This window comes from Ambystoma mexicanum, chromosome 2p (assembly GCF_040938575.1).
Source record: "Ambystoma mexicanum isolate Mex_15411 chromosome 2p, UKY_AmexF1_1, whole genome shotgun sequence".
Classification (NCBI taxonomy): domain Eukaryota; kingdom Metazoa; phylum Chordata; class Amphibia; order Caudata; family Ambystomatidae; genus Ambystoma; species Ambystoma mexicanum.
In genome coordinates, this window is record NC_090923.1 from 957,724,713 (window position 1) to 957,752,608 (window position 27,896).

Below are 27,896 nucleotides of genomic sequence, written 5' to 3' on the forward strand. Positions count from 1 at the left end.
GTGTTTATATTTGTGGTTGAAGTATTTCAGTTTTGTCTGTAGCTTAAACTTGAAGGTTGAGGATTCGAGTGGGAGTTCTTGTAACTTCTCAATTCCTCTAAAAAAGGACAGTCTGTATTATCTTCTGATTGTGTTTCAATTTCCATTTGTCTTTTTTCATTGTCCCTTTTAGATTCAACATCTGATGAGAGTGGTGATATACTCGGACTTTTAGTTGATATCCTAGGTTTTTGTTTTTCCATGTAACTGTTTCTGTAGTTATACTTTTTTTGAAATGTATACACTTTTTTAAAAAATTTTATTATGGTCATTTTCATCACGGATTAATTTTTTGTTTATTTCTGTTTTAATTCCTTTGTAAAATTCCCAAGATATTCATCTAGTATCTGATAATTTTTAAAGGTCAATTCAGGATAATTTCATTTTTCTATGTTTTCCTTTAGTGAAATTATATCTTTAGTGATCCGTTCATGAGCTAAGGAGGCTTGATTTATGATTCTCACCATCGTTTCCTTTGAGGTTTCATTAATAGCTCCTCCTACTAATTTAAGGCAAATTTATACTCCTCTTCAAAGGATGGAAAGATACAAATTCTTAATCCTCTTGGTATTCGTCCTACCTCTAGGTACATCTTTAAAGTTTTTATTTACCACCATTTTGATAGCTCCCGTTTACAGACTGTCTCCAGTTATTCAAATAAGAATCTCAATGATGTAGTTGTATCCGAGGGGGGGACTTGTGTTAGAAGATTGTCTGTGTCGTAAAAAATAACTTCTGCTTCTGCATCCTTTGTTTGATATTCCTCCTCCATAGTGAGTCTTCAGTTTGTACACTGTTCTTAATAATATGACTCTTTGAATTAGTTATTATTTCCTGTTCAGTTCAATGCAAGGTCATATTAGGGGCACTTCTAACATACATAAACAAAGGGAAAGGGGGCTAGCACTACATCTATACCTCCAATACATCCGAATCATCCTCATTAATATGATGTTAAACTATCTTTTAACACTATGATAGCACTAAGATTTATGCTAAAAAGAACAGGAGATTATTTACCTTAGAAATAGGCCACTCTATTTCTTACATTGTATGTTTCCAAAAGAATTCAACTTTTTCAATGTCCACCCTTGTACTTGGAAACTCTCGGCTCAGTCTCTCCAGCCCAGAATTACCATTCCAGATTTGACTCATGGAAATAAATATATCTCACTACTGGGTAATTAAGACTCTAATCGTCCTGGATTACCCAAGTGCACTCTTGAGCTCCTCACACAGCCCACACAACTTTATTTGGCAACATGAAAACTCTCCAAGTCTGCAATGGATAAACACTACCCATCTGCCATAATCGCACTGTCTCTTATGCAATGCGGTCTCTGCGTTAAGACTGACATGCGACCAGGGCTTAATTTGTGGGGGTGTTTGCCATGGCTGAGCCCCTGGACCTTTTTGTGAGCACCTACACTTTTTGTATTAGTTCAAATATGATGTGGTATTTTGCCAACCTTTTGTGTTTTTATGTGTCGGTCAGTCTTAGTCACAAACAAACAGCGTGAGCCACTATGCTAGATGGCCAGTTTCATGAACCTAGAAGGGGACAGCAAGGCGCATTTGAGCTGGTCATGCAAGCACACTGCTGTAGTCGGCGTATATGACACTGGTGCTGCTGCTCTGCTAATGTAGTAACTGGCAACACTGCTGTAGCAGGGTGAATAGCTCCGGCATTGTGGCAGGCAGCGGCCAGGGACCAGATACAGCTTACTGGTTCAGCAGGCTGTCTAGCACACACATGTATATGTACATATGTGCCAGTGTCCATTTTTACTCTGGTTTGCTGTGTCTCTTAAGGTGGGGACAGAGTGCTTGTTAAACTGGAAACTTCCCCTTTTTCTTTTGGTATGCAGTCAGCAAGGGGTTCACAAATAAATGAAGGCATGTGCCAGGCCACCAACACACTGAGGCTTAACCCCACATTCACAAATGACTGTGAATGGGTATACAGTGTTTATATACATTTTTTTATATTGAAAACCTTTATAGTGAATGCATTTAGGGTTGCGGTAAAGGGTATAATATTTTTGGGAAACCGTTGGGTTTTTTGGGGATTGAAAAAAGTGCATTCACTATAAACGTTTTCAATATAAAAAATATTTGAGATATGTGCATTCAAAATAAAATATTTTGATATAAATACATGTTACCTTTATATGGTGCTGCACACCCACCAGTGCCATTAGTGGAGTTGAGGGGCACCCAGCACAGCGAGAACAAGATGACAATGGCCCACAGCACCACCAAAAGAAGGGAAAATCCATGGCAAAGAGTGCCTTGCCCAGTGCACACCTAAATAAGAATATCCGTGATGATTTTATCTGCTTGGCCAATTACTTTATTATAATGAAAAAACACTTTAGCTCTCTTTTCTGGAGTTAGAATATCAAAATGTTCCTCTTGCCACCTATAGAATCAGAGGAAAGTGATAACTGGTATATGGCTAAAGAAGCTGTTAAACATTTGATGTCTCATTTATGGGTAGCATAGCTCAGTGGCAACACGCTTGTCTTGGAAACAAGACGACGCAGAGCAACACAGGTTTGAATTCCGTGTTTCGCGCTTACAAACCTCTTCGGTATTAAGCACGTTATAAATAACCAATTATAATAATAATTTCAAGACACAATTGCTATTATGTTATTTTGATTGGTAGATGCAAATTACACATCTGCCATGGGTGGTGCACACATCACCCCCTCAATGAGCCAATGGGATTTGCAGCTGTACCCTAAATTAAGTTGTCACTATGGGGAGCAGCAGTGGACGTCAAACTGCAGCCCTTTTGCGGTACAAGCGTGATAGAAAATATGTGGGCCCTGGCACTTATTTATTTACAAATTAAGCACTGCATGCAGCCATCATTCAAAAAAACATTCTTCTCCAGACTTTATTACCCTTGTATGTAATTACTTCTCCTGCTTTTTGCCATCATCTCCCCTTCTGCTTGATTACCCCTCTTTCCATCCAGCAGACTATGGTCTGTATACCCTTGGGGTCCTCACAGACAAGGCTCAGTGTTTTGAAACCACTATGGTGGGGATTTGGCACACTAGAAAAACAGAGTAACATAAGACTTCCTCTCCTCCCCCAAAGTGCGTTTCATTGAGTGTAATTGGTGTTTTTTAGTTACTATAAATGTAAAGCAGTGCTGGTCTTGGGTGGCAGTGTGAATGTTGACAAAACATCTGTTTTTTTAGTGCACATGATTTTCGTTTTTCTTTATAAAATGCTTACAAATACGGATACATAGATAATTGGTAAACAATGAAAGGAATGATGAAGAAAATCGATTACAGGAAGGGGAAAAGTGGTGAGAAAAGGCATAACTCATGAAAAAGCAAGCAGGCAAAACAGTAAGGAATAGCATGGTTGAGAAAAACAGAAAGATTAAATGGATGACGAAAACCAAGCAAAAGGGAGAAAAGTAGTGGAAAGAATCAAAGGGAAGGTGGCATGGCAATAAGGGAACAGCGTAGGAAAATGAAGAAAAGGGTAAAAGAACAATGCAGAAAATGAAAATAGGTGATAACAAAATAACACCAACGATTTGGAGGTTTGTTAAGGGATTGAGGGGAACTAATACACATGTAAATAGGAAATGAAATACCCCTTACTTTGCATTAATAAAATATTCAAAACTCATTCATCATGAAGCCTCTTGTCCCTTGATATGGAACCAGAACTCCTTGGTGAATTTGCGATTTCCTTATGACCTACAGCTGAAGGCAATGTAACCCACATAAAGTGTCCCTTTGCCCTAAAGCAGCTCTTCAACAAGTGTGTTTACTCCAGTACCTTTGGTACAACCAGAAGCTTGAATTATTCATGTTCTCTCTAGCCTGGCTCAAGACTAGTGCGCTTCACCTGGTCATGCCGCAATCGTTGCTGCGCTCTGGAATGTGTGTCCCAGTTTCTCTACAGGTTTCAGCTAGTTACTGGGGATATGCTGAACACATTGGCTCAGGTAGTCTCCACTGCTCTTGCCCACCAGCAATAAAGCACCACCATCACCCCACACCCCTCATAGAATGGATCGCAGAACAGTGAGAACCTTTTATCCCGACAGAACCTCCCCTGCCAGATCAACACAAAGAGGAAGTCGAAGAATTCAGCCTAGCGTTAAACTCCAAAAGCAGGAGACTTTATTGGTCTCCTCTCCTTCCCCAACTACTGACTCCACACACACACACACCGACTCAGCTTGAGACCCACTAAAACCACATTAACCTCGGCATATTAATACCAGAGCTCACATTTTCAAATCTATCACACACAACCAGTCCAATGGCTAAGCTGTTGCCCCAGCACGCTTATCTGCTAGATTTCGGGTACTTACCTCCGGATAAAAGGGCATAACGAAATTTCACTGCGAAAAACCTTGGAGTAACGAGCAAGAAGGCCATCAAAATGGTAGAGCTGCGCTATACATTGCCACTTTGCATGACACGTTTCTGCACAGTGCTTGAGGTGGTTCATACTGTTATTGGATCAGTGTTTCCGGCTCTTAGTATTAGCTGCCCTGTCACAGTGTAGGGTGTATCATTTGTCCTACTTATAATCTAGTAGCACGCAACCTTTATACTATGTGGCTTTGTGGGCACACAGCGACTGCTAGATAGGATGCAACAATCGGGCAATTTCAGACAATCGCCCATGACATCAAAAAACATCAAAACTGCCACTTTGTAACAAAAAGGAGGCGTGGCCCGGGTTGCATATATCTGTGAACCACCCTTGGGTAGTGTGGCCTCTCGGGCCTATAGATTGATTCCTGTTCAGCTATAGACACTCAATCTAAGTAGGAGACAGAAACCACTTCAAAGGAAACCGTGGATAAGCGAGACCATGCGAATAGCATAGAGTGCTCCTGAAAATGGATCAAGAGAAGCCCCCATCCATAAGTGGCATTGCGCCTTTTTTTTTAACGCAACCCTTTATGTGGTAAGTTAGGGTCTGCTAAGGGGGTTGGGGTGCATGGGGGGGTCTCCCTCCACTTTTGTGATTAAAAAAAAAAAGGTGGAAAAACCGTTGAAACATTTGGCAAAAACAAAAATATTCTGGGAAAGCTGATAGATCCCTAAATGCTAGTTTCAATTCTGATCCTCTATTCACATGAAGCAATCTCTTACTGAGCATCCTAGAACCCTCTGTTACTTGCTCTTCCCCTGCATAGGAATGAGCGACCTCCATTCACTTGAGCAGTTCTTGCTGCGTAGAGCGACCAATACACAGGAGTTTCACAGGAACATGGGCCATATGGGAGAGGATGCTAGTAGTGCTTCTGATTCCAGACACAAAGGTAAGGCAAACTTTGCAGGCAAGAAGAGCAAGCCTGGATGGAGGCAGAAGATTAAAAGAACGGAGATTGTCTAGCATGAGTCGCCAATGGTGCTTACCTTTCTTGAAAAACAAGGAGATGTAAAACAAACAAATGTCTTGTAGTTGCTTCTTTCACAGTTTACAATGGTTTCCATGTGTACTCTATAATGTCTTATCAAGTAATCCAAATATGACACACCTAAGACCTTCCCCAACACTATAATTTTGTTGTTTTTTTTAAGTAATCCACAATTTTCTTAACACGTGTTTCGCTTCGACTTTATAGCTTCATCAGGGGGTAAAATGTGCCATCAACAACTGAATATGCAGCACTGATATCTGCTAGAGAGGAAAGGATGTAAACACTGCCAAGGGGTAGCACAGATTTTGGCATAGGCAGGTAATGGCAGCAAGAACGCCTTCCACAAACGATGGGAAAATGCAAAAGCAGCCACTTGTTTCTCTTTCATAACTTATATGCATTTCGAAACCATTGTAAAATACAAGGAAATCCACTCCAAAGAAAAAGACTCTTGTATCTCTATTCTTAAAAAAAAAAAAAAAAAGGAAACCTCATTGGCAACGAGTTCAAGACAAACGCAATCTCCCTTCTTTTAATATCCAAGCAAGGTATTTCAATTATGTGTTCCTAATAATGGTAATGCTAATGGACATTTATAGCGCACACTATCGCCACCGGAGTGGTCCCCTGGCAATCTCCTTACCCAACATATGCTTGCTTATGAGGCTGGGCCTTGCTGCCTTATGTTGCCATGGGGCTAGCAAGTCTTTCCTCTTTTATGTTGGTGTATGTCTTTCGAGCTGAATGATCCCCAAGATAACATGCTGAGTTTTAAACCTACGTCCGGTTAAGCTAAATATATTGGACCCGAATAGTAGAAAATTGGGCATCTAAACTAGCAGAGAGGATGTGCTTGCTAGTTGAAGATGGCCGAAACACGTGAACCAGAAAGTCCTCTTAAGGAGGAGTGAATTTCCAGGGGCGGTGCACCAGAGCAAAGCTTGTGCTGGCCGGCCCTCGGGCATACACGGGTGTCCCTCGTGTGTTCCCGCACATGCATGCGTGTTGCTTCCCCACAGTGGTTCGAAGTTTTTGGGGTCTGTCTTCTCCCCCTTTCAATGCACTGTTCAGATGGTCCCTGAGGATGTTTTCTTCCTGGTTCTTTAAAATGCTGAACTGCATCCTGCAGTCTGAGAAATAACCATCCTGTCTTCTTTTCCCCAGACCAAGTCATGGAAGACCTTCTCCACCATGTTCCATTGGGCCCTGCGAAGGCAGAACTCCTGGGTGCAGCTCGCCGGCCATGAAGGTGAGAATCAACGGGCCACTGTACCTCCACTCAGCCTGTGGCTAAAGGTTTGGGGGCCCTTGTCATGTCCGTTTAGCCTTGTTGGGGGCATTGCCAGGGGACAGTCATGGAACCGTGATGGAGTGAACTAGTTGGAATAGTTGGTTTATTGTTGCACAGCCATGACCAATAAAGTCTCATTTGGCCTCTGGCTTGATTTTGGAGCCCAAGAAGCTCTGAATATCAGTGCGTCTTTCCGGATAAATAGAAAGCTCTTTGATAAGAGATCATCCTGAAATAGATACAGTTTCTTAATATCCATCTGAAAAAAAACTTTAAGAACAAAAGCCACGAGATGCCATTGAAATGTTTACCATTTTTGAAATTGTGATCTGCATTTTGGGGTGAGTACATCATGTAGACTAGGCTGTGAACTTTCCAATGCAGGGTGCATATCTGGAAGTCTTTTAGCCCCCAAAAGTACTTTTCGATGTAATGATTTGAGGGAAGCAATCCAGCCAGGTCCTGCATCCTCTTGCAAATCCTTTGGGCTACTGCGAGGGGATCCTCCTCAGTCTTTGAGATCCTACCTGACCAATGACCGATCCTTTTAGGTCCTGGTATGTATTAGAGACCTAGCCTTGACCTGGCCATCATTTTACCCATGAGTTGGGTTGAGTTAGAGACGGGTTTGTGAAGCACTGATGAAAATGTGTTTTTACAAGTCGTATTTACAAGTTGCATAACGCTCAAATCAACTGCTACTCAATTGAAGCGTAGAACCAGCATAACCAGTTGCTTTTTAAAATAACTATAATGATATTCACGTTCTTGGCGACCAGATGGCTGCAGCCCTCGCATCGGTTTGGGTTGAGCTGGGGTGGGTTGCGACAGTACCAATAGCCCCAGGCATTCCCTCGTACCCCAGAAATGTGGTCACTCCTTCAACCCTACGCACTGCCAAAAGGAGCGGTTCAAGTTCCTAATGCCATTGGGAGCTTGACTTGTTGCCCACCAGTTCAAGCTATTCACCCATCTCACTCTGCCCACTAATGCCCGCTCTTCATACTTTGCACCAGAGAGTGCGTCTTTTGCTGCCCCCAATTCCATCTCCTCGCACCGCCAGCTAGTGTTGACTTCTCAATGGCTGCCACTACAGGCACTCTGCTAGTTCCAGCATTTTACAGGAGCCAACAGTGGCAGCATGTCCCGCTGTGCTCCAGTACCCGAGCCTCACAATACTGACCAGTGAGAGCTCTTTACACTACTAACCAGTGCCAGTATCTTCTTGGGCTCACTGGGACCAGCCTTTCCACTGCCCACCATTGCCAGCACCTCACATTTCCTTCCAGTGAATACAGATCCTGATTGCCCCCATTGGCAGCTTCTCAGACTGTGCAAGCTTCTCACGTTGCCCACCAGTGAAAGCTCCTGCGTTTTCCACAGGGTGGTCTTCTAACATCACTCTAGTGCCAGCTTACTCACCCATATTCTCAGAGCGAGCTTCTCACACCACTCAACGGTGCAAGACAGGCTACGGTGAAAGCACCTAACACTAACCACACATCTCTGGGTGCAGCTGACTCCAGAGGGCCGGCTCAGCCTTTATTGTATGTGCGACCCACGTCTCAGAAGCCCTTGTATGCACCCATCTCGAGAAGTCTGAGTCCCCCGTTGCTGGGTGTCTGAGCAGACCCTCCACACCTTTATGTGGAACCACTTCCCAGGTGCATAGATGTGACCCCCAACAAACCTCTAGCTGCCCACGCTCCGCCCCCAGTGTCCAGACTTAGCCTCATGGTTCGGTATGAGACCCACCTAAGCGCCAGTGTTCAGCCGTTTCCGAGATGCAGACTTGTAGAGGTGTGTGTTTGTCTCAAGATTGTGTGCTGTCCAAGTTACAGCAGGGCAGGCCTTTTGTTGCATGTTTCAGGTGTTTGTATAGTGCACAAATGCCAATGGTGTGTCCAAGCCAATGTGCAGAATCACTGTCTGGTTACGTATGTTTCCATACTGCCATTGGACACTGCGTACACACATTCTTAGTAGAGGATCAGTCACAGGTGCAGGAGTGCGGATCTTCGAAGCCTTAGAGTGTGTGATCACTCTCTGGTGTGTGTGCACGTCACCTGGTTCCTACCCCACCTCCCCCACTTCCCATGTGTGTGCAGCCACCACCAACCAGCAAACTCACCCGCCGGTGCATGCGTGGATTGTATGCATTGGATTTATAGCTGGAAAGCAACGGAGCACTCTACCTCGGAGGTGCACCTAGCGTCGTACAAGCAAGGGTGCAGTGGTAGCAGAGGGGTTGGGACGGATGTGGGAGCTCTGAGAATTCCGGTTCGGTGGAGCAATTAGAAAGATGTCTTTGAAGAGTAGGGTCTTCAGGTCCTTCCTAGAATGGGCTCAGCAGGGAGGCAGTGCAGTGGCGTAGACAGGGCAGGGCCCACCCAAAATCTATAAATATCCACTCAGCAGCACTGTCTGGGAATTTACAGATGTTAATATGACTGCAGCGGGCCCAACTACATTAGCTTCAGGACCCACTTGTTAGACAATCCTGGCTACGCCTCTGAGGCAGTGCCAGTCAGACTGGAGATGGATGACCGAACATCCACAAACCTCTGTGTGCTGTCGTTTCCCGGATGCAGTCTCAGCCACTGGGGGTCTGCGACGAGGCGATGTGTGTAATCACCAGAGTTCAAACGCAGCATAACGAAACTCATAACGAAATAACTCCTAATGAAAACAACATAAATAAACTATCCTATCATGCCACTTATTACAATGCCACATTCAGCCTGACTTTATCAATTTGGTTTAATGAACACAAAGCCACACCCTCGCACCTTGTAAAAGTTTGTTAAAATGTGTGCCTGTGTTTAGCTAGATGTAAACTTGGAAGCAAGAAGAAATCGGGTCCTTCTGCCACCGTCACTTATTTATTTATTGTACGTTTAGTTTACAAAAAGGAACCTTGCACACGCATTAAAATACCTTTCCACAATATAATAAAATACATACAAATCCACAGAAACATATGAACAAGTCAATCACCCATAAAAAACAATTAAACATTCAATAGTTTTAATAGACTATTCAATAGTTTAAGAATACCTTTTCATTCAGTGATAATCTTATTGGGTACTAAACTGTTCAAAATACGGTTTAAACTCCAGTTACAGTCAATCTTCCTGAAAACTGATCAAGTGCTTTGCGGAGCTTGCAGGAGGTTAAATCTGGCAAATGAGACCATAAACAATTCCAGGAGGAAAGGCCCGAGTCAATCAAACAGCTCCCAAAACACTCAATGCGAAGTGCAGTCAAGTGCGGGCACCGAAGGGTAACGTGTTGACATTTCCTCAGTATAGTGACCACACCGACGCAACCCATTTTCGCTATTCTCCCTTTCCCACAAGGCACAGTTCTCTTGAGTGGACACAAGGTGTAGCCTGAACCTCAGCATTGTAAAACCACATTTCTTAGCCAGAAATCTCGCCATGTAGGGGGCGCACGCGCACCGTCCCTTATCCTCCTTTTCCAGCTTTAGCAAAATATACAGAACCATCGGATCTGCTGTACTGCCCTGTGATCCCCAGTGATATCTCTGGGGTTCTAAAGCACTCTTCTACATCTGCAGGGTAGCTCAGGGGCAACGGGCTTGCCTTCGACGCAGAGCGACACAGGTTCGATCCCCGAGTCCGCACTTAGAAAACTCTGGGTATTAAGCGCATTATAAATAACAAATTACAATTACAATATATGGGTGTTGGTGCTCATACTAAACCACAAGCCTTGCAGCATCGCCCACATCCCTTGGGAGCCTGTAGCCATGCAGAGCCTGGCCATCCCACAGCCGGTGAGACCGGCACGATCTTCCCTGGCAGTGACACTGTCCCCACTCGCACTGCCTGAGGTTTTTCCTGGTCACTGCAGTAGATGGATGACACATGGGTGTTCGTGCCCTTTACATACTGGAAATCAACTCCCGTAGTCTTTCTGTGCAAGTCCATAGTCCCTGGCCTTTTCTTTCCCATGTCAGCTTGAGGCCTGTTTTTTTTTTTTAGTTTTGCCGGTGCTTTGCGGTCATTTGGGAAGAAAATCACGGTATCGTTGCTTGGTGAAATCTTCTGGTTCCAACACAGGAACGGACACTTTTTGGTGTGTGTCCTTCTGCTTCTTGGCAAACACCATGCCGCACAGCTTTGTGGAGTATCTTTTGCTGTGGGGAGATGGGTTTATCCATCCCGTTTCTGGAAGACGCAGTCTTACATAGTATCACATTGGAAGCCCCCGCTAGTGGCCCGTGTGTAGTGGTTTGGGGTGCATGAACTTGTTTGATGTTTGTGGGTGTGTGATTGCAGGTGGGTCTGAGTGCATGGGCGTGTGCAAGTGCACGCATGTGTGCTGGAAGTTCTTGGCACAGTGATGGCAGCACCTAACATATGGTTCGAATACCCTGCATAATACAGTACCGCACCATATGATGGCAATGCCTGACCTGTAATTGGAGCGCCTGAAAATTGTGAGTAATTGGTCATACATTGACAATATCTGTTATGCAATGGGAGTACTTGGGTACACAGGTCCACAATGACAGTAAATGGCCTTATTTGGTGCAGTCTATAATGCCTGTAGCAAGGTATGAGACCGCCTCTAGATCTTAGATGGCAACACACGGCCATTTGCGGCCAATCTGGGTAACCTGAATCCACCTTTGTCTCCTTGCCTGCGCCCCCCACACTCCTCCTCCTGGTATCTTCCAAATGCCCCTCCAGTATTGCCCCTCCATGCTCCACCAAGTCCTTACATTGGGCGCCTTCTCCCTGCCCACCTAACACAGGGACACGTTTAGGTAGACACAAGCCAAAACTATTGGCGCTGTCCATGCTTCTTGAGTTTATGGTGAAGCGTCTACCCCCATAGCCTCGCTCTGTATCGCTCAGGCCACTCAAGGCTTGCCTTTCATTCTTTAAAGTAATATTGCTCGTTGTGGGCTCCCCTTTCCTCTAGCGCTGCGACCCTTGCTTCCTGTATGCTGCTCTCTCCGTCTATTCGTTCGGGGCCCATGGATGACAGTCCCATATCCCCTTGCCTTCCCCAATGCAAGCCTCCTCTCATCAGACCTGGGGTTTAACTCATTTTGGTCGTCTGTCTCCACCCTGTCTTTGTACGTTTCGGGATGTGGCCTGCAGAGATGGTCACAAGTTGACACGTGTGGCCTCCAGGCTGGAGACGGGGCTTCAGACGAAGCCTCTACACCTGCACCCAGAGGCCCAGATATGGCGTCCAGAAATTGACACATTTTCTCCAAATGTGGACTTCATAAAAAGATGCAAGACTCTGTTTTTGGCCTCCAATAACTGGGCACAAAACTCCAAATCTAGCCATTACAGTGTACATAATGCCCAAATGAGTGATCTAGAGCCCGGCACAGTATCCCAGATGAGGCATCCTCAGAGGGATGACGAGGCTCGCACTTTCCACATCTCCTCTTGCTGTGTGGATGGCCTGGCGTATTCTCCTGGTGCAGCACCCCAAAACACTTTGATTCAATCATTGCAAAAGTGCGGCCCTCTACTTGAGTACCCCACACCTTTCTTGCAGCGCCTGTCGCTGTGTGGGTTGAGGTTTCTGTTGCAGAGTTGTGTTTGCAAATTGTAGGTCACAGGTGTAAATGTTTGTGGGGGGGGCGATTTACACAGTTGTAGTAGGTGGGAAATAATTACAACTTTTATTCAAGACCCAAGAGACCATTTTGGCATACTCTGTGTTTATGGTCAATCGTGTTATTTCAATATGTCCCTGATCTGTGGATACACTCATGCTCTCATTCATAGGCACGCCATCCCTCCCGCGCATTTTCTGCTCCGAGATCCAATAATGTGTCTATCCGAGCACAGAACAGCCCCACCTCCTCATCCCACTGATGCTTATTTGGGAGTTTTGCTGATGGGACACTTTCCCGAATGATCCATGTCTCGGGGTCCCCCTTTCGGCACTGTCCCGGTTGCTACATTACTCGGCACTGTCCCGGTTGCTACATTACTCGGCACTGTCCCGGTTGCTACATTACTCGGCACTGTCCCGGTTGCTACATTACTCGGCACTGTCCCGGTTGCTACATTACTCGGCACTGTCCCAGTTGCTGCATTACTCGGTTGCTACATTACTCGGTACTCTCCTGGTTGCTACATTACTCTGTACTCTCCCGGTTGCTACATTATTCTGCACTATCCCGGTAACTACATTACTCGGCACTGTCCCGGTAGCTACATTACTCGGCACTGTCCCGGTAGCTACATTACTCGGCACTGTCCCGGTAGCTACATTACTCAGCACTGTCCCGGTAGCTACATTACTCGGCACTGTCCCGGTAGCTACATTACTCGGCACTGTCCCGGTTGCTACATTACTTGCAAGTCGTTGCGACCTGTGGACAGGAAGACCTGCCTGAGCAGGAAGTGGATGTGCTGACCTATCAAGATGTCTGTTCCCCTAAAGGCTAGAGATCTAAAACAGCAAACGTTTAATCTGGTGACCAGTAAGCATATAAAAATGACAGGACGCCGACAACAGAAGATGCAGGTATGATGTTTTATTGTACACACAGGGCAGTTTCTAGACAATATTGCACCCAGGGTGAATCAACAGAGTACGCCCCCTCCTTGTTGCCACTCTACTGCTACCCTGCACACCATTCCCTCTCCTAAATTAAGCCATTGCAATTTAAATACAGTAGAGAATGTATACAATAATATTAGAAACAGGAATTCTTTTTCATTATCTCATGTTTGTTCATTGCCTAAATGAAGGTCAGGGCACTCTGCTAGAGGATGCTGCCGCAAAAGCAATGTTGCTTTCAACTTAGTATAGCAAGAGCCAGTAGCTCTCTTCAGTTGGCGAACACAGCACCCAGACGGCGTTGCAAATGCTCCAGCAGAACAATGCAAGATGTGTGTGAAATAAAGGAAAAGATTTAGGCGGTGGTGAAAACGGATGCAGTTCCCAGCCATATTAAGTAAGGTTAGGTTACAAAGTGTGTCTTGAAACTACTTCAAGCGCTAATGGGAAAAGACAAGAGAAGTAGGTTGTGTGACGAATCCAGGGAATTTGTCCCTTCTCACCAAGGGGGAGCCCTCCCCTTGTGAAGCTAGGGAGGTGAGCCTAGGGGTCAGGGCTAGTGGGACATCACCAGGAGAGACTCCCCGCTGTGGGGACAAGGACTCCCGTTCCTGCGAGGAACTCCCTAAGCCATCCCCTGTGGTGGCGTATATGGGATCACCCAATATGAAGAACTGTATAAAACTCAGAGACTTGACTTAAGAATCATACATGTTGGTACGGACCAGAAAGAGGAGCTGTCTCTTTAAGAGAGACCTCCATTGAACCAGAACGAAGAAATATAGGAGGGTACGCTGAGCAGTGGTGAATCTGAAAGAGGCGTACACACACACATGGGAACACCTGAGAGAGATGGAGCTGAAGAGAGCCGCAGAGTATGCGACTATCGAAAGTACTCTGGATGCAAGAGCAAGACCATAAAGGTTCGGTCGTCTAAACGAACGGAGAAGCCAAGGAGACGGGAGCTCCAGTCTCTGTGGTGGCATGAATAAGACAATGCTGTGGTGGGCAGTACGCCCGTATAACCATGCCGAAACCGCTCGCCTGAGGAATCGACAAAACAGCCCGGGTCCCGAAGGATTTGTAGAGGGGGTGCAAGGCTCTTCAAAAAAGGGGTATGGTGACTGTTTTTAATAGACAATGTTTGCAGATATGGCTTCTGGGGGGGCCTGGCAACAATATTTGTATTCAAGGGGGGCTTGACATAAAATAGTTTAATACCGCTGACCTAAAACATCCTACACACAAGAAAATGAGCTTAGTCACCTGCTACAAGCCAGAAATGATTCCTCCCCTCCTCATATTATGCATTCCCTTGGCCACCTACTGTGTTTGCCTTTTTCTTATCTGACTCGTGCCTACTCACTCAGGCAGTCTCTCTCCTTTTTGATTAAGCTAGCAAATAAAATAGCCCCCTCACTCAACCATAAGCCCCAAGGCCAGTGCTGTGCAACAATGATCACACTGTCCAAGGTTGTGGGGCCGTTCAAGGATGTTTAGTTAACAAAGAGATGCTAGTTTAAAGGATGGGAGCCTGCTGTAAAAATAAACCTCTGAGTCACTTATTAAGCCATTGGCTTCATCATGTGGGAGGGGGAGGAGGGCGGTAGATGGATGTGGGCAAGCCAGGCTTTTGTCTCCTGCCTCTCTCTGGGTATTGCTGCTGCCGGCTAATTATGTGAAAATGCCAAGGCTGAAACAGCTCTCCCAGGTGGGAGATGTAAGTTTGTCACAGCCTGCCTCTGCTGCGCCCCTCCCACCAGCGGTGCCCGAGGCTGTCACCCGGTTTGGTCGCCCCTAGAAACTGGCTTGGTCCCGTTTGCTATATTATCTGCAGGCTGTCCGTGTCTGTGTCCAGGAAGCCCTGCCCGAGCAACAAGTGGGTGTGCTGCCCCATCTATGTGTCTGTTCCCCTCCAGGCTGGAGATCTAAAACAGCAAACGTTTAAATGTGTCACCCATAAGCATTTTAAAATGGCAGGACGTCAACAACAGAAGATGCAGGTAAGATGTTTGATTGTACACAGCCCACCCAATTGCAATTCCTCATGTAACAGGGTTCTGGTTATCGTGGCAGAGCCAGGGAGGGGGCAGACGGGGAAGCCGCCCCCCTGGATTCCTTCTGGTGCCCAGTACACCCCCAATCTCCTTCTGGCGCCCTACTAGCCGCCCCCTGACCTCAAAAGCTGCCCATTACTGTCCGGTTCCAGAAGGCGACGACTTCACAAAAGGATGCTATGCACAGAACATTTAACACACTTCAATACCTTTAAGGTAGACTCCTTGTTAAGGTGCCCACAACTGCAACTCTTCTTTCTTCATAGAAGGAAAACCTAGAGGGCTAAAATAATTGCATGAAAATGGCGGGAGCTTAAAGCAAATTACTACACAGGCATGTCATCTCCAAGAATCAGCGTAGGAAGTGGGCCGGGTTGCAGCTCCGGCAAAGTGCTGTGTCCGAGGGCCGGGGTCCAGCCCAGGAAACTTCCAGATCTGTTCCCAAGCCGAGCTCCTGCGCAGGAGCAGTCCTGTTTCAGAAGACTCGGGACTGGATGCAGAAACAGCCAAAGCCTCGGATATTGTTCAGAAGCTGTCCAAATTGGTATATAGTTTCTCAATTTGCAGACATTTCTTTGGTGGCGTGAGTATTGTGACCAATAAAAAGAACCGAGTTTAATTTCCATTAATCAATCAAAAAGGTTCCTTACTGAATCACTATCAGACATGGTTCACATTTCAAATGGTGGGCATTCTTAGGCTCTTTTATTCAAATTTGCCAGGCTTTGGTTCCATGAAGGGTCGGCTTAGGGCCATGGCTGTCAGCCTGCTGCCTCCTTACCCAGCACCGCCCCCTCGAGGAGGAGAGGCTTCTCAGAGTACGTGTTTCCCATTTCCAGCAATGCCAAGAACTTCGTTTATGTGGCTACATACCTTCTTCTAAATAAAAGTACATAAATTGTCATGAATAACGGTACAACTAGCAAAACACACCTTCCATTACCATCTACCCCAGCACCGAACACACACAGTCACTCCATTTCCTTGGTGCCCCCCTGTTACTGGATGAGCGCCGTAGCCCTGCATCCAATGCGGCTCCATCCATGCGCCACGGTCGGACTGGGACAAGAAATAGGCCCGGTCACCCAAAAAAAGTGGCCCACCCCTCCCCTCAAAGTGGCCCACCCCTCGCCTCACGACCCTTGACCTCTGATGACATCAACGGAAGTTGATCCCAAAATGACATCCCAGGAAGCGATGAAACACGACCTTTCACCCCTTGACAAAACAGAAAGTGGCATCAAATAACATTGTCCCTAAGTACACTAAACTACTGTGAATCCAAGCAGACGTCCAAGGCCAAATGATATGTTATTGTATAGCACTTACGCTTAAGCTCTTTTTTTATAGAACAAATATGCATACAATATCACCCAACCTGTGTTAGTACTCATTTAACGACCTAAGAAGGATGAAAGGCTTTTAGGAAAAAAAAGTTGAAAAAAAAGTGAATTTCTTCTTTTTTTTTACATTTGTTTTCTTTTTATTTTCTTCCAAACTGGCCCAGGCATGGCCAGAAACCAGCCCCCACTCCTCAGGGATGATTTCGGCCCGGCCACGGGCCAAACTTACCCTGCCATGCGCTGATAGTTACTGCGTTGCGATGAGGGGTGTGGACAACACTTGTCCTACTTGTACTGTCACTCAACCCTGGACCCTCACATATGCCCGCCTCAAGCACCCTTCCATCTGCACCAAACCGTCGCCCCTATCTGGGACTACACCATGACCTGCAACTTCACACCAGCACAGTTAATGTTCCTGCTCACATCTCCCCCCAGTCTGCCATGCCCCCTGTGTATCCTATACGGAGATGCGATTTGTACTCCACAGAGTTCCGTCGTCCAGGTTCACCAGCCTTTACCACCCTGCGAGGAGGTAAAAATATAGGCAGACCCTTATGAATGGACACGTCCCCTCCCTCCTATCTGACTAGTTCTGTACTCTAACCTCTCCTACTTCTTATTCCCCCCTCTCTGTTTCTTGTTGTCCATCTTGTTACGCACCCTAATGCCTAAGGATCCATGGCTGCGCTATATAAATATAATAAAGTAAAATAAAGTAAAGTATAAACAATCCTGGGCCTTCGCATTGAGACGTCCCCTGCCTGCACTTGCACAGCCCTGGTGCCATGCTTGGTTTCAGACACATCTGTTCTCTCCCTCTGCCTAGACCTTTCCACCACGGCTTCCATGGGAATTCGTGCCACCCTCCAACCACATTGACCTTTGTTTGGACTCTGCTTTCCTCCCTATCATCATCTCAAGCGACTTAGTCCACAAAAGTGTAGGGGGAGGGGGGTATACCTGTGTGCCTTGATGACTTAAGTGAAAACATTCCGCCAATCCATTTTACTGGCCAACTCCAACTGAATATGAACTTTGATAAACCTATTAACCCTCTCTACCAACTGTGACGAATACCAGGCTATTCTCACTGCTCCTATAGGGGAAACTCCTTTCCATAAGGCCTCGGAGATGAGGACGCTACCCAATAGTCCACCTGGAGGTGGTACTCAACAGGAGGATCTCATGGGGAGGGGCCTCAATACCTTCACCCCTCTATTCCTAAATATCTTTCTTCTCGAGCCCCTTGCTCATCCGCCTCCAACTCCCTCAGGGTCAGTCGCTTCTCCAATCAACAAGTTGGTGGTAGATCTCTTTCCTCAGCTGGGGCCTACCTCTGGAACAGCCTCCCGGCCGCACTGAAACTTGAGGAGAACCATCTCCGGTTCCGGAAGCACCTCAAGACCTTCCTCTTTGCTTCTGCTTTCTCTCCTCTCCCCGGCTGATCTCCTGGCTGAAACTGATCCTGCACTGGTCACCTGGATACCCTCTGTTCTCGGGCCCAGGTCCCGTCCCCGCCAGTTGCACATCACACTGCCCCCTGAACCCGGGGGCTGTTCTCTGTATCCCTACAGCCTCCTACCAGCACCTGACACTTGATGTCTGCACTTACCCCGGCACTTGCCATCACCCAGCTGCACTTCTTATATATTGTTTTTATTTTTATTTATTTATGCTGTTATCCTATGTACCACACTGCCCCCTTTCCTTCCCCTTGCACTTTTTCTTCTTCCCCCCCGCCCCTGCACATGTGCGATCTCAATGCCACCTGGCCTAGTAGGATCGATGTCTGTCTTTCCTTGCCTCGTCGCGCCTTGAAACACTTGTGTATAGGCACGTTATAAATGCCATATCATATCCTATATCATATCAAACCCTCTGTGGGACTAATTATGACAATCATGGGAGAATGTGGTATGTACACCCTTCCACCTAAGTGCGCTTTATCATCCTACACTACTCAATCCTCTGTAGTCCCCCACACTCTGATGTATGTGTGTATAAGAGAAGACCCCATCCACATAGGACATACTGAGACGAGGGAGACTGGGGTCTACCCAGATGGAGTACATGGAAATACTGGGATGAAAAAGAACTGCTGAGGAGGAAAGAGCCTACCCTGGGACCAATGTACACGGTCCAGTCAGTACGAACACTGTGAATATAAACAAGGAAGGACTACCCAATTTGTCTAACTCGCCCTGGAAGAGTGTGAGAGCGAGGCAGGTGAGAAGTCTGGAGTCTGGGATGCTGAGACAGGAGGAGGCTGGTGTAGAGCAGGGCCAGAAGCAAGAGACTGCTCGCTGAACACCAAATGCCAAGTCCCTGGCGTTGTTACACTTTGGTCTGTGTGGAAAACCGAGACCACACTGAACCTCGAATGGGCTTCGACTGCAAAGCCGCTGCAGCGCGAAACCCGAACCAGAGAGGACAGACCCCGTCAAGGTCCACAGGCATCGAGGGAAGCCAGCAACCTGTAGAGAATGAGAAACCAGGTATGCAGGTTACCGGGAAGGTGCGAGGGCCAGGGGAAGCCCTATGAAAGCCCCATGGGGAAGAAGAGAACCACAGACAAGGGTCTAAGACCCATACCAAGTCAGGGAAACCCCATGAGAGCCGTACACAAGGGTCAGGGACCCATATCGATTAAGGGGAGTCCATATATGCATGTCTGGGACCCATATGAAGATGGGGGAAGTCCCGTGAGAGCCATATGAAGTTGGGGGAAGTTCCGCAAGAGCCATACGAAGTGCCGCAAGAAGCATACGAAGTTGGGAGAAGTCCTGTGAGAGCCATATACAAAGGTTGAGGACCCATATCAACTCAGGGAGGTCCTGAGAAATGTGTAACTGAGGGTCTGGGACCCATACCAAGTCTGCAAAGTACATAGAAGCATACAAACAGTAGTCTGAAACCCACACATTAGTATGTGAACATTGGTTAAGAAGTCATAAGTGTTGAGGATCAATGGTTAAAAGAAACAGGCCATTAAGAACAATTAATCTCCATCAACAAGTCTGGCAGGATAGTGAACCAGACTTGTTGCTATGTCGATGAACCTGAAAAAGGCCAGGGGAATCCTTTTTCTGCCAGATTCGAGAAGCCTGAGAAGGTTGGGGGGATGGAGGCACACACCCTTGCACTGGAAATAGAACTGAAGAGACTTTCTTTTCTACATACTTGATGAGTATCCATCTTGAACTTACTGAGAACTTTTGATTTAACACAAGGAGAAGAACTCTTTTTGTTTCCTCATCCGTAAGTGAACATTAAGCTATCTTCCGGAAGGAAGGTGTAATCACTCTGAACCAAGGAGAGACCCAGTTTTCCTTTTAGATTGTAAGGGACGGAAATAGGTTTGGACACATGATGGTGGACATTTTACTTTATGGGACATCTTGACAGAATTCTTTTATTTTTGTTGAGACAGGGCAACCCCTCTAATAGGGCACGATAGGTTTTCTTTTCTTTACTTCTATTCCTCAATAAAAGTATTTGCCAACAAATATGCCACCACTGTGTCAGACTCGTACTTTTGCAGCCTTACACAACCCATTAACCCTTTGGCACTGGGTCATTATGTGCTCTATTGACCACTCCCCCAAAAATGCAACAATCTGCCAGGATATAAATTGCATCCTGATGTCTGTTACAAAACTGCCTGGCACCCCTTCCTTGTCATAAACCTTACACAAGAATTCAATAGCCTTGTCAGTTGTAACCAGCTCAATAGGGGTTACCTCCCTTCACCGTGATGTGTAGTTAACCATCGTTAGAAGGAATCCAGCTCCCCACCCCTCAAGAGTATCAAATAGATCGATGATAGCCAGGGCCACCTTTCTCCAAACGTCATCCGGCACTAACATTGAATGACCTGGTTGTACCCGCATTATCTGCCTCTTGCCACTTAAGTACATGGTGCACAATATTTGACCACCTGCCCCACCTCACTATCCATTGCTGACCACCAATACGACTCCTGAAAATGCCTCTTGGTAAACATTCTCACCAAATGTCACTCATAGGCTAAAGCTACAAGATGGCTTCCTAATGATACGGGAGGGATCAACCTGTCATGATGTCCAGCTATGGCTCCACTTCTGACCAACCCTCATGTAAGCCCTTGCAAATTCAAGTGAATTTAGTATCCTTCTAGGATGACTCTGTCAACAACTTACTCTTGTCCACAGCCTGTGTCACGAACGCAACTTCCGTGCCTGTCCACCTCCCTGCTTGCAGCCGCCACAGGCAACCACTGCAGACAGTCTGTGACTACATTCCTTTGTCCTGGTACATACTCCACCACAAAGTTGTACACTTGGAGGTCCACCATCTACCTAGAAATGCGTGGAAATACGGAGTTCAAGTTCTTAGTGGTCAAGGCCTGTTTAAGCGTTTTGTGATAAGTTCTATTGTAACACACTATCACGGTCTGTAGAAGGATTATTCTATTCAACATAATCAATATGTGGGCTAATAGGATCTATCACATAAGGCAGCAAAACATAGTTATCATACTTGTTTATTTCTCTTATGATTCAGTGTGTTGATCCCAATAATGGACCTTCCACCACTGTATAACAGCCAAAAGGACACTGATAAAAATAGCCTTATACCTATTAATACAATTGCAAGTTATACAATTAAAAATCAATCCCAACTATTTGAGAAAAGATAGGCATTTTACATTAGATAATGCCTGATGCTTAGAGTTTTTTAGGGCTATATTTGCACGACATTGAATGCAAGAAAACTTTATTGGCCAATGTGGTGCCAGCCACTAGAAAAGTCTGTCAATTTGTACTAATAACACACAATACATCAAAGGAACCTATACTATAAGGTCCTTTTCCAACAGCTAAAAAAAATGTACAGGTAAGAATCTGTTTAGTGACCCGGTATAAATCGCAGGTCAAATTGAATTTTGTAAGACTGTACCCAGTTGTTCTGTACACAAATCATAAAAATGTATGAGACCCGCTCATACTGTATCGAGGTCGACCGGTTTCATAACCATGTTTTCTTCAGGTCATCTTCATCAGGACTTTGCTTGTAACCAGGGGGTATCAACTCCCTATGTGGGTAAGCTAAATGCTCCCCTTCATGTGTGTTTCTGCTCTTATAGACAAATGACAAGGAAGAGGGGGAGAGAGAGTAAGGGGCTAGATCTCAAATGAGCCCCTTATTAATCCCATGCTGGTGTTTGCTGCCATGCAAGAAAACTTTGGGGTGTGTATCTAACTGATATCACCAGGCTGCATAGGTGCATGAAAATCATATAAATTTAGTTTTCAAAATTCCGCCTGTTATCACATAAAACAAAGGCAGAGGGGATTGGAAACATGCTCAGGAATGCTCCAATATATCTAACCTTGCCAGAAGAGTGTGTGCTGGGTCATACACCTTATAACCCATGTGTGAGTAACCAAAATACAACGCGGAAAGTAGCTTACCTCACTGCTTGAAAAACCGTGGCACTGTTTCGCTGTGCCGCGGGAGAAAATGAAACCGTGAATTCCTAATATAGGGTTAAGAAAACAGTGGGTAGGAGGATAAAACCTCGGTTAAAGCTGGTTCTCTTGGAAAACAATGTTTGTAAATGCAAACACCTGTGAGACCTCTACATTCTACAGAGACTGGACCAACTTACCAGCTCCAAGAAGAGACCACCGGCACTCCTTGCTGGTACCCTTTAGATGAGAACTGCCGCTGCTGTGGCTGATGGAGTGGCTTTTAGGCGAGACCTAGGGGCAAGCAGGGGAATGAAACTATGTAAAACCAGAGCTTGCCCTCCAATTGATGCCTTTGAAATAATTATGAAGTGTGTTAAATCAGTTTCTATGATGCTCAGGGAACCCACCCCCCGGCCAATGAAATGGGGCTACATATCGTGAAGTGCCCTAAACAGTAAACGAACGTCAAGGACTTACCCGAAATGAATACGGGTGGATCGCGTATGACAAACAGGTTGCTTGTGCGCGCTGTCCTGTTGCTGCTTTGCTCGATAAGTCGGCGCCGCTATAGAGGCAAGCGCGCGGCCAGTGTGCTTAGGGCTCTATGGTCCAGACGCCATCTTGGCGCTGGTCCTGTGTGTGGCCATATTGGGTCAGGCTGCAGTATCGTCCGTCTAATGGCTGCACAGGAACAAAGCCAAATTGTAGCCGCGTCCACTGCGGCACCATGTGGGCTCAAAAGGAGACCTACAATGCGTCGCGTGACAAGCAGACGCTCAGTCCGTCCTAAAACCAAAGGAAGGATCGCGAAGTAAGATCCAGAAATGGTGACATACCAGGGATCATGGGTGTCCCAAAAACACAAAAAAACAACAAAACAAAGGAACCCAAGGAATTTGTTATTTTATTATTATTATAACCCCATCTTCCTTGGTGGGGTGGATAAAATCCCCAATCTTAAAGCAATATTGCTAGAAAAACCTATGTGTACGCACATTTGGGTGAAGTGACACAACTTATATTATATAAGGTGCCCACTTTGGAACGTGCTCACTGTGTCGCCTACTGGAAACAAGTCTGTTTTAATGTAGTGCATGTGCCAAAAAACACTTCCGTGGCCGGTGACCCAATCTGTGACTAGGTCTGCTAATCAAATGTTTTGTAAAAAAGGGGCGGAGGTGGTTTGTTCATGTATTTGTGATCACCTCTTCTCCTTTTTTCTGACCTACTCGCTTATTGCCACTGGACAACCAAATATATTACATGATCCGAGGACTAAATCCCACATTGCAGTATTGTGAGTGGGCTGGCCCCCGTGTGTGCATACACTTCCTAATCTCTAAACAGTATTCTATTGGACGAAATGCCCTCTAAACAGTGTTGTTAAACAGAAGACATGTCTAAACCTATTGCATCATAACTTCTTAGCAGTCTCACGGCATAGTATATGCCTAATCGTACTAGGGGCCAGGCCAGGAAAAAAGTGTGTACTACACCCCATATGATGTTAGTAAATAAGTGCTTGCTGGTGTCCGATGGACTAGGGGACTGTGTATACTCGCCCCTGTGCTTGAATGAAATGGGCTTAGGATGGGAGGACTGCAAGTTCGTTCCATTGGATGAATTCATTCAGGCCTGTCCTATGTGTGTTAAGCCTGAATATCCAATTCTGTTCCCTTCTAAACAGCATATTGTGATAATTCCCGTCTCTTTTCGGGATTTGAATTTTCTCAATTACTGTCCATTTGAAATCTTCCGGGCTGTGTCCTTTGGCTATAAAGCGATTCACCATAGGGGCTTCTTGGTCCTCAAACAGGACCGATGTTCAATCATCCGTTTCTTGATTGGTCTCATCGTCATGCCCACATATTTCAGATTGCAAGGACATCTTATCAAGTAAATGACTCCTGCAGTGTTACAATTGGTGAGATGGCGTTGTATCCAAGGGGTGCGTAGGCCTAGGTCAATTTCTTTAGTGCGCTCCGTTTGTGGGCACATCGAGCACAAAATGTGATAAGTTCTAACAATCTAGTCTATGCCCCACAACAGGGTGCGTAAATACTTGTACCCCCACCACACCATCAACACCTCCCTCTCAGTTACCACAAACCTTTCTCTGGGTCTCTCGGTGCCCTGGAGGCAAATGCAATCGAGTGATCCTCTCCATTTTGCCATTCTGACAAACACAGCCCTCACTCCCATGTCACTAGCATTCAAAGTAAGCATGGTCTTGCACTTCACATCAAAAGTCGACAACAACCTGGCACCATCCACATCACGCTTGATCACCTCAAGTTCAGCATGTCATTGTTGTGACCATATGAAAAATGCATGCTTTTTAAGTAGCACTCTCATGTGAACAATTTTCTCTGCATACGAGGCCATACATTTCACGTAATACTCAGTCCCAAGAAATATCTCAATTGTTTCTTGCATATGGGTGCCGAAGTTGAACATAACCTTAACCAGTGCCTTACTAGGACCTCATTCCTTTAGCGTTAATGATGATGATAGGTTATTTATAACGCGCTTAATACCCAGAGGTTTCTAAGCGCGGACCCAGGGATCGAACCTGTGTTGCTCCGTGTCGTCTTGTTTCCAAGTCGAGCACGCTGCCGCTGAGCTATCCTCCTGGGACTGTGCCCTAGGTATTTGGCACTTTGTATCTTTATTCGACACTTTGACAACCTAACTGTTAATCTTCTATCTTGCAGCACACCTAAAACAGCATGCAGCCCCTATTCATCCCCACAGTTATCCCCCACACCAGATGTCATCTTGGAAATAAGTCATCACCGACATACTCCCAAACAACTCTTGCAGTAAGCATTGGAAAACCGAAGAAGCCGACGCCAGTCCAAACTGCATTCTACAAAACCTGTATGCTCTGAAAGGTGTTGTGAAATTGGTACAAGGTCTCAACGCCTCGTGCACATTCATTTGGTTTTTTCCCAAGCAGAGATCGAATGTGGAAATCCAAGACTCTCTTCCCATGATGGCTAACGATGAATTCCAGGCAAAGGGTGTGTATCAACCCAGATATTAGTATTTAACTCGCACAGATCAATACACATTTAGCAGACCTCTGTCCTGTGTGACAACCCTTCCGAAGACTCAAGGTCTTCAGTAACAGCCGCCAACATGTGTTTGACCAATTCAGCTTTGAGTGCTTCTCTTGACAGCACCAGGATGTTTCCTACTTTTGCGCATTTTAGAAGTTGCCCCCACTCTTAAGCACAATCTTGTGGGGAAATCCCTTGAGGCTACGCAATTTGTCCTTGAAAACAAACAAATACACCCCCATTCAGTACTGCTGGAGTCACCGATCCGCATTGACTCACACACAAAATGGGATTCCTCCTTGGCTGGACACAACTGAATCTCTAATGTAGCATGTTCTTCACAACACACAGGCACCCATAACATAACGGGTGTATTTGTAAAGCGCACGTTCACCCCCAAAGGGGCATTTTGGTGTTAACAGGTGTTCATTGTTACCCAACTTAATGGTACTCATTGTATCGACCTCGGAAGGATGAAAGGCTGAGTGGACCTGCTGTGATTCGAACCTGTGACCATGAGGACAAACACAGGCCCCTGTAGTGGATGCATTAGTCCACTGATTTGATACAGCCACTGACCCGACTCTTCTGGGCCACATATAGTTTACCATTGGCCATATGCCCCTTATACTGAATCCAGGCCCAATAGTACCCCACGACTTTGATGTGAAACCGACCATAAGCAATAGAAAGTATATCTTGTGGCATGAGAGTGGAGATAGGCTTTATTATAACTGGTCTCCTATACTTCCGGTGATAACATGGTGTGAGGTACCTAGAATCAGCAATGTTTCTATAACTGCCCCCTTGACATTCATGATATCTCGTGGTTTACCCATTTTTGCCCCTCAGGCCTGCAGCAAAACACCCTCTGCCTCCTTTATGTCAACTCCTTCCACCAATCCTGAAGTCTACTATGGGAGGATAAGACTTGGCCACCACAGCCCCTCTATCCTCTGATCATAGTTACAGAGACCTTACGCTGTCTAGCAAAATTTGCCTTGAACCCACACCGCCTGCGTTCCGCATTACATGCGGAGCATTCTCTGCCCTCTAAATGATGACTGCACCCCCTGAACCTAGTATAGGGGTTCCTCCCCTCTTTGGGATTTCTGGAGTAACTCCTGCCCTCATTCTTGACCCTGGGACCCTTTGCCCCTTGCACTTCCGTTCTTAGTCAGCTTATTATTGGCCAACATCTTGGCCGGTTGTATTGCTTGGATCTCGTGGGGGTATCTTTCCCGTTCACCTCTTGTCCACTCGTAGACGGCTCTTCTACAGCTCTTGCCGTCTCCGGAGCTGTGTCCTTGCCTATCCATCGATGCTCACGTCCTTTAGCGTTGCGTGCCTTTATTGTGGTTTGGCCCCTGTTGTGCTCGTCTGTTACTCAGGCGCATTTGGATGTAGCTAACAGTCTGCAACACCATAACATCCGTGTCTATGGACCCACCTTGCTTGTGAGCACGGTTACAAAATATATTTTTCCTATACTGCTGGGCTTCTTGTGAAATAATGTCTTCACCAGTGCAGTCTCATGTACTTTTACTTTCACCAACCCCCTCCTACGTCTCTGAGGCAATTAGGCAAACCACAACATCATTCCCTGGCAAATGCCTTAATATGCGTCAACTCTCGGTGCCAATGCAGTTAAATAAGGCCGCCTCCTTCTGGTCACCCCTGTGCCCTCGGGTATACCTTAGAGGCATTAATCCACAGGGCCTAATGTATACGGGGCTCAACAGGACAAGTAAAACTTATGGTTTGTATTACTGGTCTGCATGTTTGCATACTGTTGATCCCAGTTAAGCAGTCGCACTAAGAAAATATTTTACAATAGTTGTGTGGGCACGCTGCATTAGTCCAAGGGTGTGTTTCACTGTTGTGTATATTGGAAATAATGTGGCATATACATATCCAGGACGTCTGTTGACAGCACTGCAGCCTCTACCAACGCATTTCAATCTCCATATGTGTCTTAACTACTGTTTCATATGCTAGGAGGTTACGCCATTGTCCGCATCCAAATTCTGTGTTGTATTTGATGCACTCACCGCGCGCACTCTGCAGCCCCATTCTTTGGGCTTGTGGCCCACGCCTGACCGCGCTTGTGAGTGCTCAGGAGGTACGGGCTGGTGAGTGCTCCCTACGCTGCTTCCATGTCACTGTGGTTGGGAGCAGATTGCCCTACACACCTCACCTGATGACGTTTGGCTCGGCCTCCAGCCAACCCAGCAATACGCGATGCGCCACGGAAACACTGCTTTACCACTGCTGCCACCAGCACCTGGCTGTCCACTGCCGACCCTTTTTGCCAGCCTCAACCCCTGGCAGCAACCATCTGGACTCAGTAACTGGCCCCGGACACCACTTGCGTGGGTCCAATAGCCATGGAGTGTCCATTTTTGCCAGTAAAATGATGGGATATTGACAACTAAAGATGCAGGTAAGAAGTTTTATTGTGCACACCAGATGGTCGTCCTCGCCCCGCTCCAGTAGCACCAGGATATGACCTCAGAAAGGGATGATGTGCATAGAACATTGAATACGCTTTTTTAATGTTAGCACAGACTCCTCAAGGTGCCTACAGCTATAACACCCGTCCTTGCTGTTTTGGAATCGCAGATAAGCATCACACAGGTCGTTGTGACCTGCAGAAGGGTTTCCA

At 46.1% G+C, this 27,896-nt stretch overlaps 1 protein-coding gene across 1 annotated transcript in view; it reads left to right on the top strand.

Moving 5' to 3' along the window:
* LOC138566962 (inositol-trisphosphate 3-kinase A-like) overlaps nt 1-27,896 on the top strand; it is a 497,863-nt gene that overhangs the window by 368,860 nt on the left and 101,107 nt on the right. Inside the window, exon 3 of the mRNA XM_069644745.1 lies at nt 6,623-6,707. Within this exon, the coding sequence (XP_069500846.1) occupies nt 6,623-6,707 (85 nt within the window). The remainder of the gene's footprint in view (nt 1-6,622; nt 6,708-27,896) is intronic.